This window comes from Peromyscus californicus, unplaced genomic scaffold (genome assembly GCF_007827085.1).
Source record: "Peromyscus californicus insignis strain IS unplaced genomic scaffold, ASM782708v3 Scaffold_1__1_contigs__length_55948999, whole genome shotgun sequence".
Lineage (NCBI taxonomy): Eukaryota > Metazoa > Chordata > Mammalia > Rodentia > Cricetidae > Peromyscus > Peromyscus californicus.
In genome coordinates, this window is record NW_026294492.1 from 47,165,653 (window position 1) to 47,187,146 (window position 21,494).

Below are 21,494 nucleotides of genomic sequence, written 5' to 3' on the forward strand. Positions count from 1 at the left end.
AGTGCCTGTACCCCTTGCCCTGCAGCTCAGCCCAGCCCCAACCATGTTCTGGCAGCTGGGCTCATTATCTTTGCAATCTGACCTGGGTAATCTCCAACAGGGCTGGATTCTTTATAACTGATCCTTTTCACCTGGGCCCTGGTCTGCTTACATTCAAAGCCTTAGGGTAAGGACATGAATTTTCCCAGGCTGTGAGATTGCCAGGCAGGAGCATCACAGAACCTTAGTTCCACACCAAAAAAATGTTGCACACCATCCTTCCACCTTGCAAACCTCTCTGGGGCTGTGATTACCTGATCCTGGACTCCTGGCCTATGATTCTGTTCTTTTGCCTAATGTATCCTGTCCTTACAAGGACATGGGTGCTGGACATGTGGTAACTCAGAATTACTATTGCCCACACCTCCATTCTTGCCCCTCATCCCAGAAGGGAGTGCCCAAGTTCTAAGGATCAAGTGCTTTACAAGCCTGGTTGCCTTACCTTTAAACAAGGCCAGCCCTACCCCCACATCTTGGCCACCTTCCCAGGCCAGGAGCAAGCAGCTAGGTCTGGAAGTGATTGGCTGGTCTAGTCCAACCCAGCCCCTCATAAACCCCTCCAGGAGCCAGAGACAAAGATGTCCCAAAAGAGGGGAGAGGAGGCTGTGGGGAGCACATGAGAAGGTACCAAGCTGATGCTGGTGGGGCTACAGGGTCCTGGCTCAGGATGGGGTGTGAACACTGCTAAAAGGAATGTAGCAGCAGGGGCCAGGTGGTCCAAGAGATAAGGATTTCTAGGCAACTGAGTCACAAGTAATGCCCATATGACTTAGACAGGTGGGAACTTTAATCAGTTTCTCTTTTCCATGTCTTCGCTGTCTAATCTCCCTCTCTTCCTCTTCCTCCTCCTCACTATCTCTGTTCCCCTCTCATCCCTTCCCATACATTTCCATGAGTATCCCTCCTCCTCTCTGCCCTGTCCCTATAGCCTAAGCAGTACCTGATCCTGTGCACTCTTCCTGGAAGTCCTTGTTCCTCTCCTGTGCTTAATATAAATCAGAAGGCTGGTTTTGTAGAGTGCTTGCCTAGCATAGAAGAGGCCCTGGGAAGGGAAGGGAGGAGGTACTGGAGAGATGGCTCAGCAGTTAAGAGCACTGACTACTCTTCCAGATGTAATGGAATGGGTTCAACACCCAGTACCCACATGGCTGTCTGTAACTACAGTTCCAGGGCTTCTGACATCCTCACGGAGACACACATGCAGGCAAAACACCAATGAATATAAACTAAAAATAAGTTAAAAAAAGAAGAGGGTCCTGGGTTTGGTCTCCAATTCTGCATAAATGGAGAATTCTGGAGCACACCTGTAATTCCAGCACTCAGGGCTGAAATTAGGAGGTTTAGAAGCTTAAGTCGTCTTTAGCTACAAAGCATAAACACTGACTCAGAACAACAAAATGCACAAATCATGATCATACAGAAGAGTGAATATTAACTAAAATGTCATTTAGACTCCATTTCAGAAAAGGAAGGAGGTGGGCTGGGTGTGGCGGTGCACACCTTTAATCCCAGCACTCAGGAAGCAGAGGCAGGTGGATCTCTGAGTTCAAGGCCAGCCTGGTCTACAGAGTGAGTTCCAGGACAGCCAGGGCTACACAGAAACTCTCTCAAAAAAAAAAAATCAGAAAGAAAGAAAAAGGGAGAAGGAAGGGAGGGAGGGAGGGAAGAGAAAGAGAAATTAAAAAAGAAAGGAAGAAAAGAAGGAAAAAGGAAGAAAGAAGAAAGTGGAGGGAAGTAGAGAGAGCTCAGCAGTTAAGAATGTCCCTGCCCTTCCAGAGGACCAGTTCCCAGCACCCATGTCAGGTGGCTCACAACCACCTGTGACTCCAGCTATAGGAGAGAAGATGTCTTCTTCTGGCTTCCACAGGCACACACACACACACACACACACACACACACACACACACACACACACACACACACACTTACCTTCCCCTGGATCCCATCTGTTCAAGGTCTCTCTCACCCGCACATGACTGTGCACTTCCCAGCTCTAACCATCCCAGTCTCAACTGTATTCCTGATGCCTGGTTTTGGACATGGAAACCCCAGTTGGGGTTCATTTTTGTTCCTGCTCTGGAAAGTCTTGTTTCTGCTGGGAAGGCAGGACTTGAACGCCACCAGGCTGAGTAGCTGGTGGGTGGACTCTTCAGTCCCAGAGCCTTCTCATATTGTACTGAAAAACGGTGCCTGCCATCCTCACAGCCCATTGGACAGGAGCTCAGGAAATGATCAGGCACCATGCTGGCTAGATTCTGATCTCCCAGCTTGTGGATTTCCAAGTTCACCCTTTTCTTAGTGTACCATATCCATGGAGGAGCAAGGATGCTGGAAATACGTAACTCAGCATCAGCCTTGTCCCACAGTAGTCCTAAGATTCAGGTGTCCATGTTTTGCCAGCTTATGATGATTCCTCTCTGCACCAGGCTGATTCTTCCCCCATCTTGGCCACTTTCCCAGGCAAGGAGGAGGCATCCAGGCGTGGCAGAGATTGGCTGGCTTAGAAAGGCCCAGCCTCCCAGCGTCCAGAAGCCAGGGACAAAAGAGTCCCAGAAGAGGAGAGGGAAGGTATGGTAGATTCCTGTTCCTGAGAGGAGGTGCCAGGCTGGGGGTGGTGATATTGCAGGGATCTAGTCTGGGATAGGGAAGGCACAACCCAAGGCCAGGGCAGGGCAGAAAGCCAGCTGGCCAAGCATGGATGCTGCAGGGAGCCAGCTGGCCTTGGGGACGGTAGTTTATGAATAACTGAACCCCTGGTTAGTTTTGCATAATTTCGGGAGGTCTTGACTCCAGATCAATCTCTCTCCTCCTCTATGTTTTGCTAGCTCTGGTCCTCCCCCTCATCCCCGTGCTCCTCCTTCCCCTCCTCATTTTCTTGTCTACTCTTATAGACTCTTCCCCTCATTTCCTGGGATCTCACTCCTCCTTTCTGCTCTGTCTTCTGTCCAGTGTCTCTGGAGACCCCTGCCCCTTTCCTAGCCCTCAGTTATTCACTGGTCATTTATCCACCCAGCAGGATGTCACAGCTGAGCCTGTCCTCCCTGGGACTGTGGCCTGAGGTGGCCTCCCCATGGCAGCTCCTGCTGCTGGTTGGGGCCCTCTGGCTCCTGGCCCGAATTCTGACCCAGATCTATGCTGCCTATGGGAACTACCGTCGCCTCCGTGGTTTCCCTCAGCCCCCCAAACAGAACTGGCTTATGGGCCATGTGGGCATGGTAAGTGTGGCATCAGGATGGGTGGGGGTGTCAGAGTGGATGGTCTTTTGGGGGCCAGGAACGGGGCTCAGACTGATGGGGTGGGTTAGCTGATGGTCTTGGGTATGCCTTCCCTTCTCACTTCCCTGGGCTCCCACCCCAGTCTGCTCTGGCATTTCCAACTCTCTTCCTCACACTGGAGGATACTGAGTTCTCAGGGTGGGAGACACAGAGTGAAGACCCCGACATTTCCTCAATGTCTGCTTGTTGGACTTGAGGCCTCCCGGGGACTGTGGCAGTTTCTTTGTGTGAGTCCATCTCTGTCCTACAGTTCTCTAGCATTGATCTTTGATCTCTGTCCCTAACTGCACACAGGCAGGGCACAGCTGGCTACAGCTGAGCTGCAGGCTGACTCCCACCTCCCTCCCTGGGCCACTTCCTCCTTACCGTGCTCTTCTTCCCTAAGATAGACCAGTGGGCCCTGTTGTGTTACCTGGATAAAAAGTGTCCACCCACCCTCCCATGGACCTTCCTTGACCCCACCCTTTGCCCACTCACCCTCCCATGGACCTTCCTTGACCCCACCCTTTGCCTACTCACCCTCCCATGAACCTTCCTTGACCCCACCCTTTGCCCACTCCCCCCCCATGGACCTTCCTTGACCCCACCCTTTGCCCACTCCCCCGCCATGGACCTTCCTTGACCCCACCCTTTGCCCACTCCCCCCTCATGGACCTTCCTTGACCCCACCCTTCACCCCACACTTAGGACTTTGACTCCCATCTGATCTCCCATTTAGGTGGCTTACTCCAGCTGCTTCACCTGCACATGGCTCAGTGTGGGCTGTGCATAGAGGTTCCCGATGCTCTGAGGCTGGTGGGCATCTGGTGTTGGTGGGTGGGAGCTGCTATCCTAATGGAGGCATAGAGGTCACTCCTGCTCCCCTGGAGCCTGATAAGGCTGGAGGTCCCTGGTGTGTGGCCCTTTGCCCAGGGGACAAACTGGAGACCTTGTGGACCAGCCAGGACATGAAAGGTCATAGGTACATATCCTAACTTGTCCACTGGGTCTGGAGTGGACACTTGGGTCTTGGGCATGGCTCTGGGAGGAACAAAACAGAAAGAGGCAAGGGTTCCCTTCATCCCTGCAAAACTAAGACACAGGTTCACTTATGACAGAAGCTGTGTCATTACCAGAGGCTGCAGAAGGGACCTCTAATGCTCCTGGGAAAGAGACTTAGTTATGGTTTTCTGGAGAAGTGGAACAAATAGTACACACACACACACACACACACACACACACACAGAGAGAGAGAGAGAGAGAGAGAGAGAGAGAGAGAGAGAGAGAGAGAGAGAGAGAGAGTGTGATATATGGAGAAGTGATGAGGACATTCTGAGAAATTTGTCTAAAAGTGGTATTGTCACTGTGCTGACCTCAGAGTCTACTGACACAAATCTACTAGGTGTAGTTCACTGTACACCTAGACTATATGGTACCAATCATTGTTCTACTATACAAATCTGGACATCATGGTGCTATCCTCAATATTGTAGGTGATTTGTTGTTTCATGGTATTTATGCATCTGAATGTATCTAAACATAGAAATGTATAAGGAAAATAATAGGCAACAGAGATTCTTTAGCTTCATTGTCTGTTTTTGACAAAGACATCATTCTGCAGCAATGATCACGCATATACAGTTATGTATACACACATACATATCTATACATATATATAAAGCAGGGTAGAAGAGAGAGGGGGTACATTGCATAATGGAAATTGGCTTATGTCTTTATGGAGATGGAGGAGTACCTCAGTATGCCATCTGCAAACAGGAATCTGGGCTGTGAACAACTCAGTCTTGGAACAACAATATGAGAACCCAGGGGTGTGTAGGGGCTCAAGCGTTAATACTGAAGAGTTGTGGAATAATCTTTTTGTACACTGTGAAGATGTATCACTCAGATTGGTTTAATAAAAAGCTGAATGGCCACCAAGTGATGGTGGTGCATATCTTTAATCTCAGCACTCGGGAGGCAGAGACAGGTCGATCTCTATGATTTTGAGGCCAGCCTGGTCTACAACATGAGTTACAGGACAGCCAGAGCTTCAACACAGAGAAACACTGTCTCAAAAAAAACAAAAACAAACAAACAAACAAAAAATCTGAATAGTCAATAGCTAGGCAGGATTTTGGATGCAGAGAGGACACTGGGAAGAAGGAGGAAATGCCAGGGAATGCAGAGCAAGGCAGAGAGATGGGCATTAAGGAGACGAGGCAATAAAGACATGAGGCAGAAAGTAAATTAATAGAAATGGGTTAATCTAAGTTATAAGAGCTAGTTAGAAAGAAGCCTAAGCTATTGGCCAATCTTTTATAATTAATAATAAGTCTCTGTGTTATGATTTGGGAGCTTGTAGGTGGGACAGAGAAAGACTCACAACACTGGAGCTCAACATCTCAAAGACCAGAATTTTGATATCTGATGGCAGGAGAAGATGGGTGCCCCAGCTCTGGAAAAGGGATTGACTTTTCCCCTTCTCTGCCTAGTCTCTCTAGATCTTCAGTGGGTTGGATGGTATTTTCCACACTGTCTATCGATGCAAATAATAATTCTTTTTGAGGCACCATCACAGACACACCCAGAGGTCATGAGCATCCCTACCTGGGCATCTCTTAACTCAGCCAACTTGATCCCGGATATAAACCACCTCAGGAGGTGACTGTCCCTGTGTTGCTTGCAGGTAACTCCTACAGAGCAGGGCATGAAGACATTGACTCAGTTGGTAGTCACCTACCCCCAGGGCTTTATGATGTGGATGGGCCCAATGTTCCCCGTCATCACTCTGTGCCACTCTGACATTGTCCGATCTGTCCTCAATGCCTCAGGTACCCATGGGAGCTGGTGGTGGTGGGAACTTAAGGGCTTCCACTCCCTAACCACATACTTCTGTTCAGCTCCTGCAGTGGTCCAGTCCCTCCTTTCTTCCCTGTCAGCCTCTCTCTTCTCTTTATGGTTTCACCAGCTCCCACATGACTCTATTGTCTGCCCTCACCTGGATCTTGGTGTTCTGGACTTTTCTCAGTCTCCAGGTGTCTTCCACCCAAGGTCCTGTCCTAGAGGAAGTCAGTTATTGAGATAGAACTTGACAGGGACATCCCTAACCTTGTGTTGTCAGAGGGGGAGAGGCCCTGACAGCTAAGTGAAGACGTGTGGTCTCTGTGAGAATTATATGCAGAGGTTTCCTGGAGGAGGAGTTGTTCAAGCTGTATCTGTAGGCACGAGTAGGAATGTTGAAGGCAGGGCCAGGTGGCTGGCTGTTAGAGAATCTGGTCTGTTATTTCCAAACCACCCAACTCTACTGAGTTGGTTGATCACCTTATGTTGGTTGGTGTCTTGTGAAGGCCCAGAAATCTCCTTAGGACACCCATCACAGTCTAGTCCCCTTCTGCATTCTCATCTTCCCATCTTGGGACACACCAGGCTAAGAAGGGAAAGAGAAGAGTCACCACAGCTCTGTCCCTTGCCAGTCATGGGCCTGACACCCCCTGCCTGCCAAATTATTTCAATTATGTCCTGGAACTTGAGCATCTAAACCAACCACCCCACTTTACTCTTTAAAATACTTGTGGGAGGGCATGTTTGTGCATGTGAGTGCAGGCATGCGTATGCCATGGCTCACGTGTGGAAGTTAGAGGGCAACTTGGGTGTCGATCCTTGACTTCCACCTTGTTTGAGACAGGGTCTCTCATTGTTTACTCAAGTATATGCACACGAGTTGAGTAGACCTCAAGCTTCAGGGGAAGGTGAAGAACCCTCTTGTATCTGGCTCCTATTTTGCCATAAAAACACTGGGATTACAGACATGCTGCCAAATCTTGTTTGGGGGATTCATACTCTGGTCCTCAGGCTTGTGAGGCAAGTGCTTGTATCCACTGAGTCACCTCCCCAGTCCAAACCACCCTACGTTCATGAAGTCCATGCTCCTTACTCCAGGTAGACACTGTACTGGCTCCAGCTTGCCCACAACTGAGGTCTCTGTGATTCCTCTAGCTGATAATGTAATGTGTATCAGGCAGGCAGGCTGGGTTGTGGCCCTGATGCTCCCCCATTTTTCTTACCTGGACATACCCTGTCTTATGTCTGATCGTGTTGCTTATTTTGTGAACATAATTATGTGATGTCATCTGTGTGGTCACAGCTGTTGCAAGTTTACATTACATTTCCATCTCCTTTTTTTTGCATTTGTGTTTGTTGCAACTGAGATGCATGATAGTGGTCATGTCTGGGCTTCACTTCAGATCTGAATATTTGAGGCATGACAGGTTCTGAGAAGCTATTGGAGATGGCCTTCTTGTTTTTCATCGCTGGACCCTCTTTAGGGCTATCTGGGGTCTGGGATCCAGGGATACTTTATCTATGTTGTATCCAAGGCAAGACTTTAAGAACCTCCAGGTGAGATCAGTGGGTTACAATCTGGGCCACATCTGGTATATTAATGGAGCTGTTGCTTTTTTTGAGATACTGTTTTGCTGCTCAGTCCAGGCTAGCCTCAAACTCTGGATTTTCTTGATTTAACCTCTTGAGTGTTGGAAATGACAAGAAGCACAATTCTTTAGTAACTTTTCTGTTGCTGTGATAAAATGCCATGACCAAGGGAACTCATAGAGGGAAGAGTTTATTTTAGATTATGGTTTTGGAGGGAGAGTCCACCATGGTGATGGTAACAAGAGTAGGAAACTGAGAGATCACATACTCAACCATAAACACAAAGAAGAAAGAGGAATCCAGGAGTAGCTACAGTCTATGAACTCTCAAAAACCTGACGCGAGTGAGGCATTTCATCCAGCAAAGCAACATCTGTTAACCTCCACAAACAGTGCTTCCAGCTGGAGAACAAATACTCGTGTACATTAGCCTCTGGGAGACATTCTCATTCAAACCACCACGCATAACCATTCTCAAATCTTGTCAGCGGCTTGACTGAGGTATACACAGAGGTCTGTCAGATGATCTCTGGTCCATGTTATAGCATAAGGGGTCAAGATGTCAAGGTAGTTATGTGTCAGGTTAACCCTTATGTGTCCTTGTGATGTGTCCCATATCTGTTCAGGAAATGTCAGACACCTAGGGTGCCTGGATGACAGAGACCTAGGTTCCAGTAAATGTCACAGAGTGTTGTGATGGGATCAGGTATGGCAAACATGTTAGACTATGTAGAAGCCATGTAAAGTGGTGCTGCAGCATAATGTAGCATGTCAGGCCATACCTTTGTCTTACTTGCTGCTACTGCTGCTGCCTGGTCTAGTCTTCTCTCATTTTCAATTTCATTTTGCTTCCTCTGTCCTTGGTTCTCTTCATGGCATGTGGACTTTGGAGGTGAAGGACAGACTCCTGGGAGGGATTCCCACCCGCCTTCCATGGTCTGCCCTCACTCACTCTATGACCCCCAACTGTCCTTGTTCATGTCAGCTGCAGTTGCTCTCAAGGACGTGATATTCTACAGCTTTCTGAAACCTTGGCTGGGTGAGTATCTGCAGGTGAGGGCAAAGGACACCCTTAGGGGTCAGGGAAAGGTCTACTCTCGCCTAATACTATGGCTGCTCCATCAGGGGATGGGCTCCTGCTGAGTGCTGGTGACAAGTGGAGCCACCACCGGCGGATGTTGACACCTGCCTTCCATTTCAACATCCTGAAGCCGTATGTGAAGATTTTCAATGACAGCACTAACATCATGCATGTGAGTCGCTGGAACCCTCATTTCCACACCCTGGCTATTTCTGGTTTTGTGTGGTTGGAGCATAAGATGAAGAGGCTGGTTCTGGGTCAGGGGTTTTGATTAGGCGGGGTCTCAAGGAGCCAAGGTCTAATCCCAGTCCTCTCTCCTTCTGCCAGGCCAAATGGCAGCACATGATCTCCAAAGGCAGCGCCCGCCTGGACATGTTTGAACATGTCAGCCTCATGACTCTGGACAGTCTGCAAAAATGTGTCTTCAGTTTTAACAGCAACTGTCAGGAGTGAGTCCTTGTTCTGGGCCTCAGAACCTGGGTCATGAACCAAAAGAAGGGAGGACTGACCAGGAGAACTAGAGTGGCCTCCCTAGAGGAGATGGTTCAGAACCAACGCTGAAAGACCTGGGGAAGGAGAAAGTGATTCTTCCTCCCAGGAGGTAGGATTGTTTCAGTAAAGCCACAGAGATGGTGACAAGCAGAACTGGTGGGAAAGGAAATGAGGAGGCACCTTAGAAATGAAATTCAAGGAATCACACAGCCAGTGTAAAGCAGGAGTACTTTTAGCCTATGGTTCCGGGGAAACTATGAAAGAGTTCGTCATATTTCTTGTGCTAGTCATATTTTCAACCATGTGGCAACATACTTGAGAGAGCTTGAGCTGAGGGCAGGCCGATTCTGGCCCATGGTTTCGGAAGCCTTAGTCAGTGGTCGGTCGGCTCCATTGAGCCTGAATAACAGCACATCACAGCCAGGAGCACCTGTTAAAAGAGTCTGATGCCTCACAGCATCCAGAAACAGACAGACAAACAAAGAGGCAGACAGATAGACTATTCTCATCAAGAACATACTTAATGTCCTAAGACATTCCTCCCTAGCCCCCACATCTTGAAGTTCTATGGCCTTGAATATTCTGTAGGAGAGCTGGAGAGCTGACACTTGCAGAGACCTAAGTTTGATTCCTAGCACCCACATGGAAGTTTACAACTATCTGTAACTCCAGTTCTAGGTGACCCAACACATTCTTCTGCCCTTCAAGGACACTGGTGTACATATACATACATCAGGCAAAACACATAAAATAAAAATAAATTCTTTTTTTTTGAGACAAGGTCTCTTTATGTAGCCTTAGCTGGCCTGAAACTCACTATGTAGACCAGGCTGACCTCAAACTCACAGAGATCTACCTGCCTCTGCCTCCAGGGTGCTGGGATTAAAGTCATGTGCTGCCATGCCCAACAAAATAAATAAATTATATACCAAAAATATGTAAATAAATAATATAGCAATATTTAAATAAATATAAAATTTTAAATAAATAAATACATAATATATAAATAAAGTTCAAGAATACACACACACACACACACACACACACACACATACACACACACCTTAGGGAGTTAATTCTAAGTTGCAGAGCTGATGATACCTCCTTCCTTAAACTGTTTATCTAGCTTGGACCTCATTCTTTTTCAAAAGGACCCAGGGTTAAGCTCACCTATCAGTATCAATGTTGCCACTGTTGACTCATCTAGTGTCTTCATAACAAGTCAGTGTTGAGAGCTGTCCACACTGTGGTTTGGGGGCCTACGGGCATGGAGGCAGCTCACAGAGACGTGATGAGTTTGTTGAGAGTTGAATCTCAGGGCTCATTCCACTCGTCTTCTGTGGCCAACTGTTCCTGGCTACTCCATTCCCAATGTCTCCTGGCTGCTGGTAAAAAGCACAAGATTCATGTATTTTAAATTGCTGTCTCCTTTGTCCAAATCCTGAAGGAAGCCTAGTGAATATATTGCTGCCATCTTGGAGCTCAGTGCTCTAGTGGCCAAAAGGCACCAACAGCCTCTGCTGTATATTGACCTGCTGTACGATCTCACCCGTGATGGGATGCGCTTCCGTAAGGCCTGCAACTTGGTGCATAAATTCACTGATGCTGTCATCCAGAAGCGGCGCTGCACCCTCCCAGATCAGGGTTTGGATGATTTCCTTAAGTCCAAGGCTGAGAACAAGACTTTGGATTTCATTGATGTGCTGCTGTTGGTCAAGGTGGGCTTATCGAGAAGCAGGATGAATATCAATGCCAAATGTCAAGTCAAATAACATGAGCTTGATACAGAGGGCACTGTGGAGCCATGCAGGGTGTGTGGGGTTGGGAGAGACATGGCATGCATAGGCAAAGTTTATCAATGATCCTGGAATACAGACTTCAGGAGACTGCCAAGGCTGAAACTGTGAAAAGCACTTCACAGGTTAATACATCACTGTGTGGCATTTATGTCTGTACACACACACATGCTGGCAACTGCTTCAAATCAATAATCACAGCAGCCCTTAATTAGACATGGCAACAGGCACAGCCAGAACAGGATGCAGCAATGGCTTTTCCATTTTCCCCCTGGGCTTTTCCATTTTCCCCCTGGGCTTTTCCATTTTCCCCCTGGGCTTTTCCATTTTCCCCCTGGGCTTTTCCATTTTCCCCCTGGGCTTTTCCATTTTCCCCCTGGGCTTTTCCATTTTCCCCCTTCCCAGGAGATGAAGTGTTTACCTGTTTGTGCTGCAGGGTTTACATCACAGAGAAAGGGCAGTGCATTATCATCTGTGGTTCATGTAGAATAACAAGTACACCTGAATCTAGTTCCCCTCAAGGTGGTAAATAGTGAACAAAGAGGGAGGGAGGGAGGGAGGGAGGGAGGGAGGGAGGGAGGGAGGGAGGGAGGAAAGGAGGAAGGAAAGAGAGAGAAAACTTTGTTCTGGAGTTAAACAGGTTCTCTCCAGGGCAAAGTCTGTAGATTTGCAAACCATGTTTCAACAGATAAGATAAGGTTCCCTGGATCTAGCAGTTTTGAATATGGAAAGAAGTCTTTGGAGTAAAGATTTACTTCTGATTCCCAAGGCAAGTTGCCATACAGTCATCCTACATATCAAGTCACTGTTGGTTTCTCCTAAATGCCTCTCAAGCAGAAACATGGTGACATTTATGTGTGGGTTGCTGACTCTTCCAACTGTGAACAACACAGGAAACAGGATAACCAGCAGAAAGCCTGGGAAGTTCTGATTGTACCAATAGTAATAGCCAAGAGATATGCAGTGGTGGGTGGCCTTTTGTTTCTGGCTGAACAATAGATCTTTTGAAAATGTCATAGTTTAAACACAGAAATTTTCAGAACTTCTGAGATTTCGCGGGTCTTGCTTTGTCTTCAGGATGAAGATGGAAAGGAGCTGTCAGATGAGGACATCAGAGCAGAGGCTGACACCTTCATGTTTGAGGGTGAGGGTCCCAGTGTGGGACTAGGGAGGAGGCATGAGTTTCTCCATCTTGAGACGTTGAGAGGACCTGGAATCCTTCAGTTCTACCCTTTCCCATCCTTTCCCGGACTTCATAACGTGGGTGCTGTCCACTCAGTAGTGCTGAAGTAGTGCAGAGACCCGTGCCTATCTGCCCCTCAGGCCATGACACCACAGCCAGTGGGCTCTCCTGGATCCTGTATAACTTGGCAAAGCACCCAGAATACCAGGAGCGCTGCCGGCAGGAGGTGCGGGAGCTGCTGAAGGACCGAGAGCCTGAGGAGATTGAATGGTGAGTGTAGGTCTTGCTGGCACATTCCTCTCTCCTTGGCTCTCTTCCTCAAGTAGGAGTTGAGTCACTCATTTTGATGACTTTCCTATATTTGCTCACGGGCACAGAATGTGAGCCCAGAGGAGAGACCTGGTACCAAGGCTGGCTAGCAAGGAAGCAGTTGTTGGCTTTGAAACAGAAAAAATTGTGTTACTGAGAGAACAGAGATAAAGACAAGTTGGTGATATTTTGCATGTGTTCAGTGAAAGTACTTCCCCTAGTCTTTTTTCTTTCCAATAGATGTTTTCTTCCATGAGTGTTTATTCTTCTCCTATACCCTAGATCTTACTGTAGTGCTATGTTCAGGAACTCATAGGTGATATTTGGGCATTTAAGTGTGCTGGAGCTAGAGATATGGCTTAGCTACTAAGAGCACTTCCTGCTCTTGAAAAGTTTGGTTCCCAGCATCCACATCTGGTAGCTCACAACCATCAGGAACTCAGTTCTAGTGGATCTGAAGCCCTGACCTGCACTCATACACACACACACACACACACACACACACACACACACACACACACACTTACAAAAGTCTCTCTCTTGCTCCTTGAGTAATAGTTCAAAGGGTTTCCTTAGGGACGACCTGAGCCAGCTGCCCTTCTTGACCATGTGCATCAAAGAGAGTCTGAGGCTGCATCCCCCGGTCCCTGTCATCTCCCGATGCTGCACCCAGGACGTTGTGCTCCCAGATGGCCGGGTCATCCCTAAAGGTGCACATAGGATAGGGAAGGAGGGTCCAGGGTAGGCAGCACAGGCTTGTCGGTACAACTCCCTCTTCTCCCTCAGGTGTCGTCTGCCTCATCAGCATCTTTGGGATTCATCACAACCCATCTGTGTGGCCGGACCCTGAGGTGCTGCCTGTCTTATCCCCTATTTTCCCACATTGCGTGGTAGGGATACTAGGGGAAGAGGTGTGGCTTTGATCTAGGAAATCAGACCTCACCTCCCCGAGAACACTCTGGACTCTGCTCCTAGTTGTACTGGAAGGTCACTCATCTACCTTGGCTCAATGTCTTCTGCAGGTCTATGACCCCTTCCGCTTTGACCCTGAAAACATCAAAGACAGGTCACCTCTGGCATTTATTCCCTTCTCAGCGGGGCCCAGGTGAGAGCAGCGGGCTTGGGTTAATGGAGTGGGGTCTAGGGCTGACAGTGGAAATAGTGGGGAATTGGGGCGGTCGGGTTCTGGGTCTCCTTCCTGACCTCTACTCAGGTTATTTGCTGAGGTCTGGAGAGTAGGGGTTGGAAGGTGAAGGGTTGCTACTCTGTGCTCAGAGCCCCGCCCTGGTTTGAACTGGGAGCTGAGGCTGCAAGAGCTTGGGGAAGCAGGATACCCAAGCGCTGTCCCTCCTGCCCCTCTGGCTGATCAGGCGCCGCAGGGACCGGGTCAGATTGGGTCCTACGGTGCCTAACTGGGTCCCGGGCACAGTCAGAGTCCCCACCCCGCCCTCCCGCAGGAACTGCATAGGACAGACTTTCGCCATGAGCGAGATGAAGGTGGCGCTGGCGCTCACCCTGCTGCGCTTCCGCGTCCTGCCGGACCACAAGGAACCGCGTCGGAAGCCGGAGCTGATCCTGCGCGCAGAGGGCGGGCTGTGGCTGCGGGTGGAGCCGCTGAGCAGGGGCACAAAGTAACCCTACACCTGGCCTGGGACCACCCTACCCACCCAACTACCTCTGCGGATCCCAGAATAAACAGAGTTGTCACCCATACCCGAACCTTACTGAACGCCTGCAGGGGTCGCTACGGATCCAGTGCGTGGGTGAGGGAGGCCGGCTGGTGTCTGAGCCAAAGACCCTTTCTCTAATTGACCTTTATAGTGAAGGTGTATTCTCCTTCAGCCAAGCTGGACTACTCTCTGGACGTAGGAAGCCAAGAAAAGGTTAAATTTCAGCTCCATTTCCACTACTTTGACCCCCGTTTTAATCACCTGATAGACCTGCCTTCTCTCACCTCAGAATTATTTTTTCTGGAGGGGTGGGCATAAATTACTGTGCTTACTCAGTCTAAAGCCTGGCATTTTTTTCATTGTCTTTTTTCTTTTTTTTCCCCTAAGTTAGGGTCTCATTATGTCACCATGAGCAGTCTCAAACTCCTGGTCTTAAAGTAAGCTCTGCCTCGGCCTTGCAAACTGACACTACAAATCTGTGGGTCATTGTGCTAGGCTCTTCTAGGGTGTTATGCAGTGATGTCTTCAGGTTTTTCCTTAGTAAGAAAGAAAGCAAAGGATTGCGGGTAATTAATGGGTACTGGAGGTGTTGGAATCCACTCCTTTTTCACTACGGACAAGGGCTGTATCTGGAGATGCCCCTCACAGTGGGGCTAGCTTAATGATAAAGCCCTTGCTGAGCACGTGGGAAGCAATGTATTCCATCTCTTCTCTTTTAATGCCCCTGCATTTAAAACAAAACAACACAACGAAACAAATAAAATGTAACATGAAGGCCGGGCTGCAGCGGTGGTGCACACCTTTAATCCCAGCACTTGGGAGGCAGAAGCAGGCAGATCTCTGAGTTCGAGGCCAGCCTGGTCTATAGAGGGAGTTCCAAGACAACCAGGACTGCTACACAGAGAAACCCTGCTTCAAAATAAATACATAAATAAAATAATAATAGTAATAATAATAATTTAAAAAGTGAGATGTAAGGACTGGGAAGATGGCTCAGTGACAAAGAGTACTTACTGCCCTTTCAGAGGATCCAAGTTTGGTTCTCAGCACCTACCTCAGGTTTAACTCCAGTTCCAGGGGATCTGAAGTTCTGATGCCCTCTTATGGCTTCAGTGAGCAACTGTGCTCACATGTGCACACATATACACACACAAAAAAAAACCTCTCAACAACCTCTACATATATAGAGACACACATAATTTTTTAAAAAGATTTGTTTATTTATTATGTATCCAGTGCTCTGCCTGCATGTATCCCTGCAGGCCAGAAGAGGGCACCAGATCTCACTACAGATGGTTGTGAGCCACCCTGTAGTTGCTGGGAATTGAACTCAGGACCTTTGGAAGAGCAGCAAGCTCTCTTAACCTGTGAGCCATCTCTCCAGCCCCACATACACATAATTTAAAATAAAAATATAAATACAACTTTAAAATGAGATGCAGATGGTCTCCTTGAGTGCAAAGAAGTCTGTTGAAGAGATTCAAATGGGCTTGGGATTGACACAAAGAGGGTGAACAGTCAATAGTGACCAGAGGCCAAGGCTAAGTTGGTTTATCCTGAGTCCCTGAATGAAATCTGTAAGGAGGGGAGTCCCAAGGGGAAGTTGCAGCTGTCTGGATCCTGCCTAGGGTTTTAAAAAGGATGTTGTAAAGTGAGAGTGACTTTAGGGGATGTAGTCATGAGCTGCCAATTAGCATGCTTTCCATTGTCCACTTAGCAAAGGGAGTCAGGGACCCTAGAGAAAACAGACGTGAACTGCCAAGAGCAATTGGCTATGCAACTCTGTGAGGTTTTTTGTTTGTTTGTTTGGTTGGTTGGTTGGTTGGTTTGGTTTTTTTGAGACAGGGTTTCTATGTGTAACAGCCCAGCCCCTCCCTGTTCAGCCGACCAGGCTGGCCTTGAATTCAGAGATCAGATGCCTCTACCTCCTAAGAGCTGTAATTAAAGGTGTGTGCCACCACACCAGGCATCTCTGGTTTTTCTTTTTTGTTTGTTTGTTTTTGTTTTTGTTTTTGTTTTTTTGAGACAGGGTTTCTCTGTGTAGCCTTGGAGCTTTTCCTGGAACTCACTCTGTAGCCCAGGTTGGCATCGAACTCACAGAGATCTGCCTGCCTCTGCCTCCCAAATGCTGGGAGTAAAGGTGTGCACCACCACAGCCACCCGGGTCTCTGTAGTTTTTCTAAGAACCAACCATGGTGGGCAAGGGATTGTCATTGAGGGGAAGCCTTCAGGGTTAGGAGCCCCCTTCCTGACTGCTTGGTGAGGTCTAACTTCTGGCCTCAAAAAGAGATAAAGAAAAGTATGTTTTTGGCCAGGCAATGGTGGCTCACACCTGTCATCCCAGCAACTTGGAAGGAAGAGGCAGGCAGATCACTGAGTTCAAGGCCAGCCTGGTCTACAGAGTGAGTTCCAGGACAGCCAGGACTATTACATAGAGAAACATTGTCTCAAAAACCAAAAAAAAAAAAAAAATGTTTTTCTCTTCTGAAAATCACATCTGTGATTTTTGCCTCTAGGCTTCTCACTTCAAATACTTATTCAAATACGTTCCCATAAAAGAAGGAAGATGCAAAACAGAAATGTATCACATGTGAATGTAATATACTAAGTAATCATTGTTAATACTCTCTCAGACACATCTTTAGTGTTTATTTATAACAATATTTTAAATTATTTTGTTGTTATTGTATTGCATGAGTGTTTTGCCTGCATGTATGTCTGTACATCACATCTGTGCAGTGTCCACAGAAGCCAGAAAAGAGTGTCAGGTTTACTGGAACTGGGTATGGGTGCTGGGAATTGAACCTGGGTCCTTGGAAGAGCAGCTAGTGTTCTCTAGATGTTGAGCCATCTCTCTAACCCCTACAACCGTATTTTTGTATGTATTTTTATTTGCCCCTAATAATGACATACATACAATGTCCTATTTTAAGATGTTATTCAGTTGGCTACAGAGTACCTAGGAAGGTGTTCAATGTCCTTAATAATTGGGAGAACGTAGAGAAAACCATGACAAAGGTCAATTCACACCCACCAGGAAAATTGGCATCCAGAAAGCGGAAGCAGCAAGTGTTGATTGGGGTGGATGTTGAGTAACTGGGACCCTGACACCTTTCTAGAGAGAATTCGACTGTTGCAGCTGTTATGGAAAACAGCTTGTCAGCTCAAGGAGAGTGACACAGGATTTTATCCTGAAGGTCGACTGGGTGTGTGTGCAACACAAACATGTATAGGAATGTTCAAGGCAGCCCTGTGACCAGATATGGGACTGAAGTAATCTCGGGCAGGAAGGCTTTATTTTAGGCTGTGGTCTTAGAAAGATTTGAGTCCATCACTGAGACTGGCATCCCCTCTCAGGGTTCTTAGTCTCATTAATAAAAGAACGTAAAGAATGGATGCAAATGAGGTGGAGGATAATTTAATTAAAGTTTAGCAGAAGAACTCCAGGGCAAGCAAGCTCTGAATCTCAGCAGATGTTTGAAGGAGGATGATGGAAAACAGAAGCAGGGTGTGGTGGTTTGAATAAGAATGGCCCTTGGTCCACGAAGTGATGGCTCGTGCACTCACTGAAGCAGGTGGATCTCTCTCTCTCTCTCTCTCTCTCTCTCTCTCTCTCTCTCTCTCTCTCTCTTTCTCTCTCTATGAGTTCAAGACCAGCCTGGTCTGCAGAGTGAGTTCTAGGACAGCCAGGACTGTGGAGAGAGACCATTTCAACCACCACCACACCCCACACCCCTTCAAAAAAAGAACCGAAGAGCCTCCCTCCAGTGGACTGAGAACCTGTGAACAGGAAAGTTGACTTGACTGATGAGAACCCGTGAACAGGAAAGTTGACTTGACTGATGACACCTGTGGAAGCTTCTGCTCCCCGGCTGGTATCTGTCACTTTGAGATGTGAAGGGAACTGACCTGTAAATCTAATCTTTCATACCACTCCTTTCCACCCCATAAATCTCCAAGCCCCTGTACCATGCACACACAGTCTTCACACCTGAGGACTGACTGGTGTCTTTCAGTATTCAAACTGAGGCAAGGCCCTGCCTCATGAACCAGGCACTAACTGTTTATCTAAGCGATCACAAACTGCTGGATCAGCCTCCGACCCCTCGGGGCTTGTCTGCTCTTAAGAGGGGAATTTTGCTCCTTGGTTTTGGCTTTTTTAACTTTTGAACTTTTTGTGTCTACACAAGTGTCTGTGTGTAGAGCATGTGTGGGAAGTAGGGACACAGGAAACTGGGGTGCAGACATGACTGAAGTGGTGGCTGCTGGGGTGGTGGTGTTTTCTGGATAGTGTGTTGATTTGAAAAGCACAGTTCCTGTGAAGGCCAGGCTTAGGGAAAGCCTTCAACAGTGTGGGTCCTGTGGAGAAAAGGTGTCTGTATTCCCAAGTTTAGGTGAGAATGTTTAAAGGAAACCTCAACCCTAAACCAGGGCCATGTGACAGGCCCAAGGCTTCAAAAGTGTGCTGTCCATGGAGTTCCTGGAAAGCAACCAGCTACATCGTGTGCCTGGAGCCCAGAGATCCAAAAACTCCTGAAACCTGGCATATCTCTCACTTTGCAGTTTACAAAAATAAAAAGCAGTTTCTGTGTCTGGTGGAGTCAGGTCCTTCCCATCCCTCCTCTCCACTACAGACAGGCCTAGCCAGGCTCACTCTCCTGTACCCTGGGACACTGAGCTCAGGCTTTTGGGCTGCCATACTCTCAGACTCTTAAAAGTCTGCTCTCTTTTATTTGGGGTTGAACTGAGTCTATTCTTCTTTTTTTTTTTTTCCTCTGGTGACTTCTTTCTTTTTTTTTTTCTGTTTATTTTGTTGTTGTTTTTGAGCCAGGGTTTCTGTGTAGCCCTGGCTGTCCTGGAACTAGTTCTATAGACCAGGCTGCTCTTGAACTCAGAGATCCATTTGCCTCCTGAGTGCTGAGATTAATGGTGTGCACTGCTACACCTGACTGGCTGACTTTTTCTCACAGAGAGAAGGTCCCTTTGATAATTATGTAGGTTTGGAGATAGAGATCCACCTCTGAAACTGGGGAGAAGAGCAGGTTTCAACCTTTTAGAGTCCCATCCCTATGGCCCTTGGCCATTCACCAGTGATCCTCTCTAGGATGTTTCAATGTTAATCTTTTTTTTTTTTTTTTTTTTTTTTTTTTGTTTTTCGAGACAGGGTTTCTCCGTGTAGCTTTGCGCCTTTCCTGGGACTCACTTGGTAGCCCAGGCTGGCCTCGAACTCACAGAGATCCGCCTGGCTCTGCCTCTCAATGTTAATCTTGTCTTTCAACTTGGGAAGGGGACGTTGTGAGTGTGGATTTTCCTTTTTTCTTAATAGCCCACTTATCTGGATGACATCAGGTATTTCCTTCTTTTCTCTCTTGGTTCATTTTTAACCTTGGCACCTTCTATTTGGCCCATAGTGGACAATTCTGACAGGCCAGGAACATGCGGGCTGCTTTGAAGCCTGGGTGCGGTGAGACCACAAAGTGGACCACTTCGTGGTGGAAAGAAAGCTTCATCGGTGGTCCCACTGCTAAGGCCATCTCTCAGGGTTGGGGAAAGGTGGGGAGACAGAAGCAAAATGGAGTGAAAGCTGGCAGATGTTCTATGGCAGCCATCATGTGGGGTCTTGGAGTTGTTAGGATTGACTGGGAAGTAGATGCTCCTGCCCAAGGTAGTTGATCTTTGGGATGGATTAAGGGATCTTCCTGACAAACAGAAACCTGCCTTAGGAGATCTGTTTCTCTGGTAAACAGAAACAAGGCTAGTTTATCCAATAAACCTCCTTCTTTTACTCAGCCAAAGTCCTTCTGTTAGGACATTGTTACCAGCACTGCCATCTTGGGAGGATTCTTTGGACCTAACAAAGAGAAAAGTAGACTATTGGACAATTTATTAAATACACTGCTGTGCAGCCCCAGCTGACGGCCAGAGGACAGAACCCAGTGCACTACTGAGAGGATAGGGAAGGCTTTTACAGCAGTTGGGGGAGAGGATAGTTAGTCTTTGCCTGGACCATTTGTATGGGGCCTGTATTTGCAAAGAGAGGCTGGATTTTCCAGTCCCCATTTAGTCCGTTTACACTGGTCACTTAGGGTCAGGTGCCTCGTGTCATTCATTGGAAGGTCAGTTGTAAATGTTTGTAAGAGACATTGTGGTGGGGTATTCACCAGAGAAGACTGCTCAAACATGAGTTTAAGCTAATAGAGAGTCTTTATTAGACAGCCAGTGACTACACTAGGTGTTTGGGATCCCAGTATAGTCCCAAGCCTTTTTTCAGGGTGAGCTTTTATGTATAAAAACCATGTCCTATGTTGATATACTTCAGTTAACAAAAACAGTTAGCCAAAGAGCAAGGGTAGTACATTTAGAGACTCTCCCAGAACTATGGACTTTGGTGGTACTGTGTACATGCTGAGTTTTACAGCCGGAATGGTACGTACAACATGGACTCAGTTGTGTGAAGGTCTGGGGACCAGCTAAAGTCTGGTCATGATTCATAACAACATCATGAATCATGCAGTCAAACTGAGCAGTACAACTTTTTATTTTTATTTTATTTTATTTTTTTGAGACAAGGTCTAACTATGGCACTCTAGCTGTCCCAGTTACCTAGGTAGAAGAGGTTGGCCTTGAACTCACTGAGCTTAGGACTGTCCCAAGTCCTCACATGTGCATGGGACAAAGGCCTGCACCACCACATCTAAGGGTCTAATTTTTAATGTGTGGGGATTTTTGCTATTATTTGAGCCAGTTTTTCACTATAAATTCCATTATGGAATAATTGCCTGAATGGAATGGAATGGAATAATTGCCATTGCTTGTGTGTGTGTTTTTATGTTATCTGTTGACTATGGCATTGAGAAAGCCTTGAGAACCTCTGTCATTCCAAATTCCGAGGTGAGAAAATGCCAATGTAATAAGAAATATGTTAGCAACGGAAAATGAAAGAATAGACTCAGTTTGACCTTGAAACATCGTGTGATAGCTACTCTTGGTTGTCAACTTGACTACACCTAATCTGGATCTTTTGGGTAGAAAAGCACACCTATAATCTAGTTCTTTTTCCCTTCTTTCTTTGTTTTTTGAGCTGAGAAAAGACATGCTTTTAATCCAGATCTTGAGGCAGGCAGACGTGTCTTTAATCCAGATCTTTAGCCCAGATCTAATCTGGGCTGCATTTCTGCTGGAAGTCTATATAAGGACATGGAAGAAGGAAGCTTTTGCTGTTTGCCTGCTTGTTCTCGAC

At 47.3% G+C, this 21,494-nt stretch overlaps 1 protein-coding gene across 5 annotated transcripts; it reads left to right on the plus strand.

The window, feature by feature from the left end:
- The first annotated feature begins 1,844 nt into the window (after positions 1 to 1,844).
- LOC128115709 (leukotriene-B4 omega-hydroxylase 3) lies at positions 1,845 to 14,295 on the plus strand. 5 transcript variants are annotated; one of them, XM_052746694.1, is made up of 13 exons: positions 1,849 to 2,607; positions 3,053 to 3,254; positions 5,980 to 6,124; positions 8,616 to 8,762; positions 8,849 to 8,976; positions 9,132 to 9,253; positions 10,744 to 11,014; positions 12,170 to 12,236; positions 12,416 to 12,545; positions 13,161 to 13,294; positions 13,371 to 13,435; positions 13,607 to 13,689; positions 14,042 to 14,295. In XM_052746694.1, the coding sequence occupies exons 2-13, from the start codon at positions 3,057 to 3,059 to the stop codon at positions 14,217 to 14,219; spliced, it is 1,668 nt and encodes a 555-aa protein (XP_052602654.1). In that variant the 5' UTR covers positions 1,849 to 2,607; positions 3,053 to 3,056; the 3' UTR covers positions 14,220 to 14,295. The 5 variants fall into 5 exon arrangements, 4 of the variants coding, with proteins under 4 accessions (XP_052602654.1, XP_052602655.1, XP_052602656.1 ...); XM_052746695.1 differs by having other exon boundaries at positions 1,851 to 2,607; positions 8,709 to 8,762; XR_008220278.1 differs by lacking the exon at positions 13,161 to 13,294 and having other exon boundaries at positions 1,845 to 2,607; positions 14,042 to 14,072.
- The last annotated feature ends 7,199 nt before the right edge of the window (positions 14,296 to 21,494 follow it).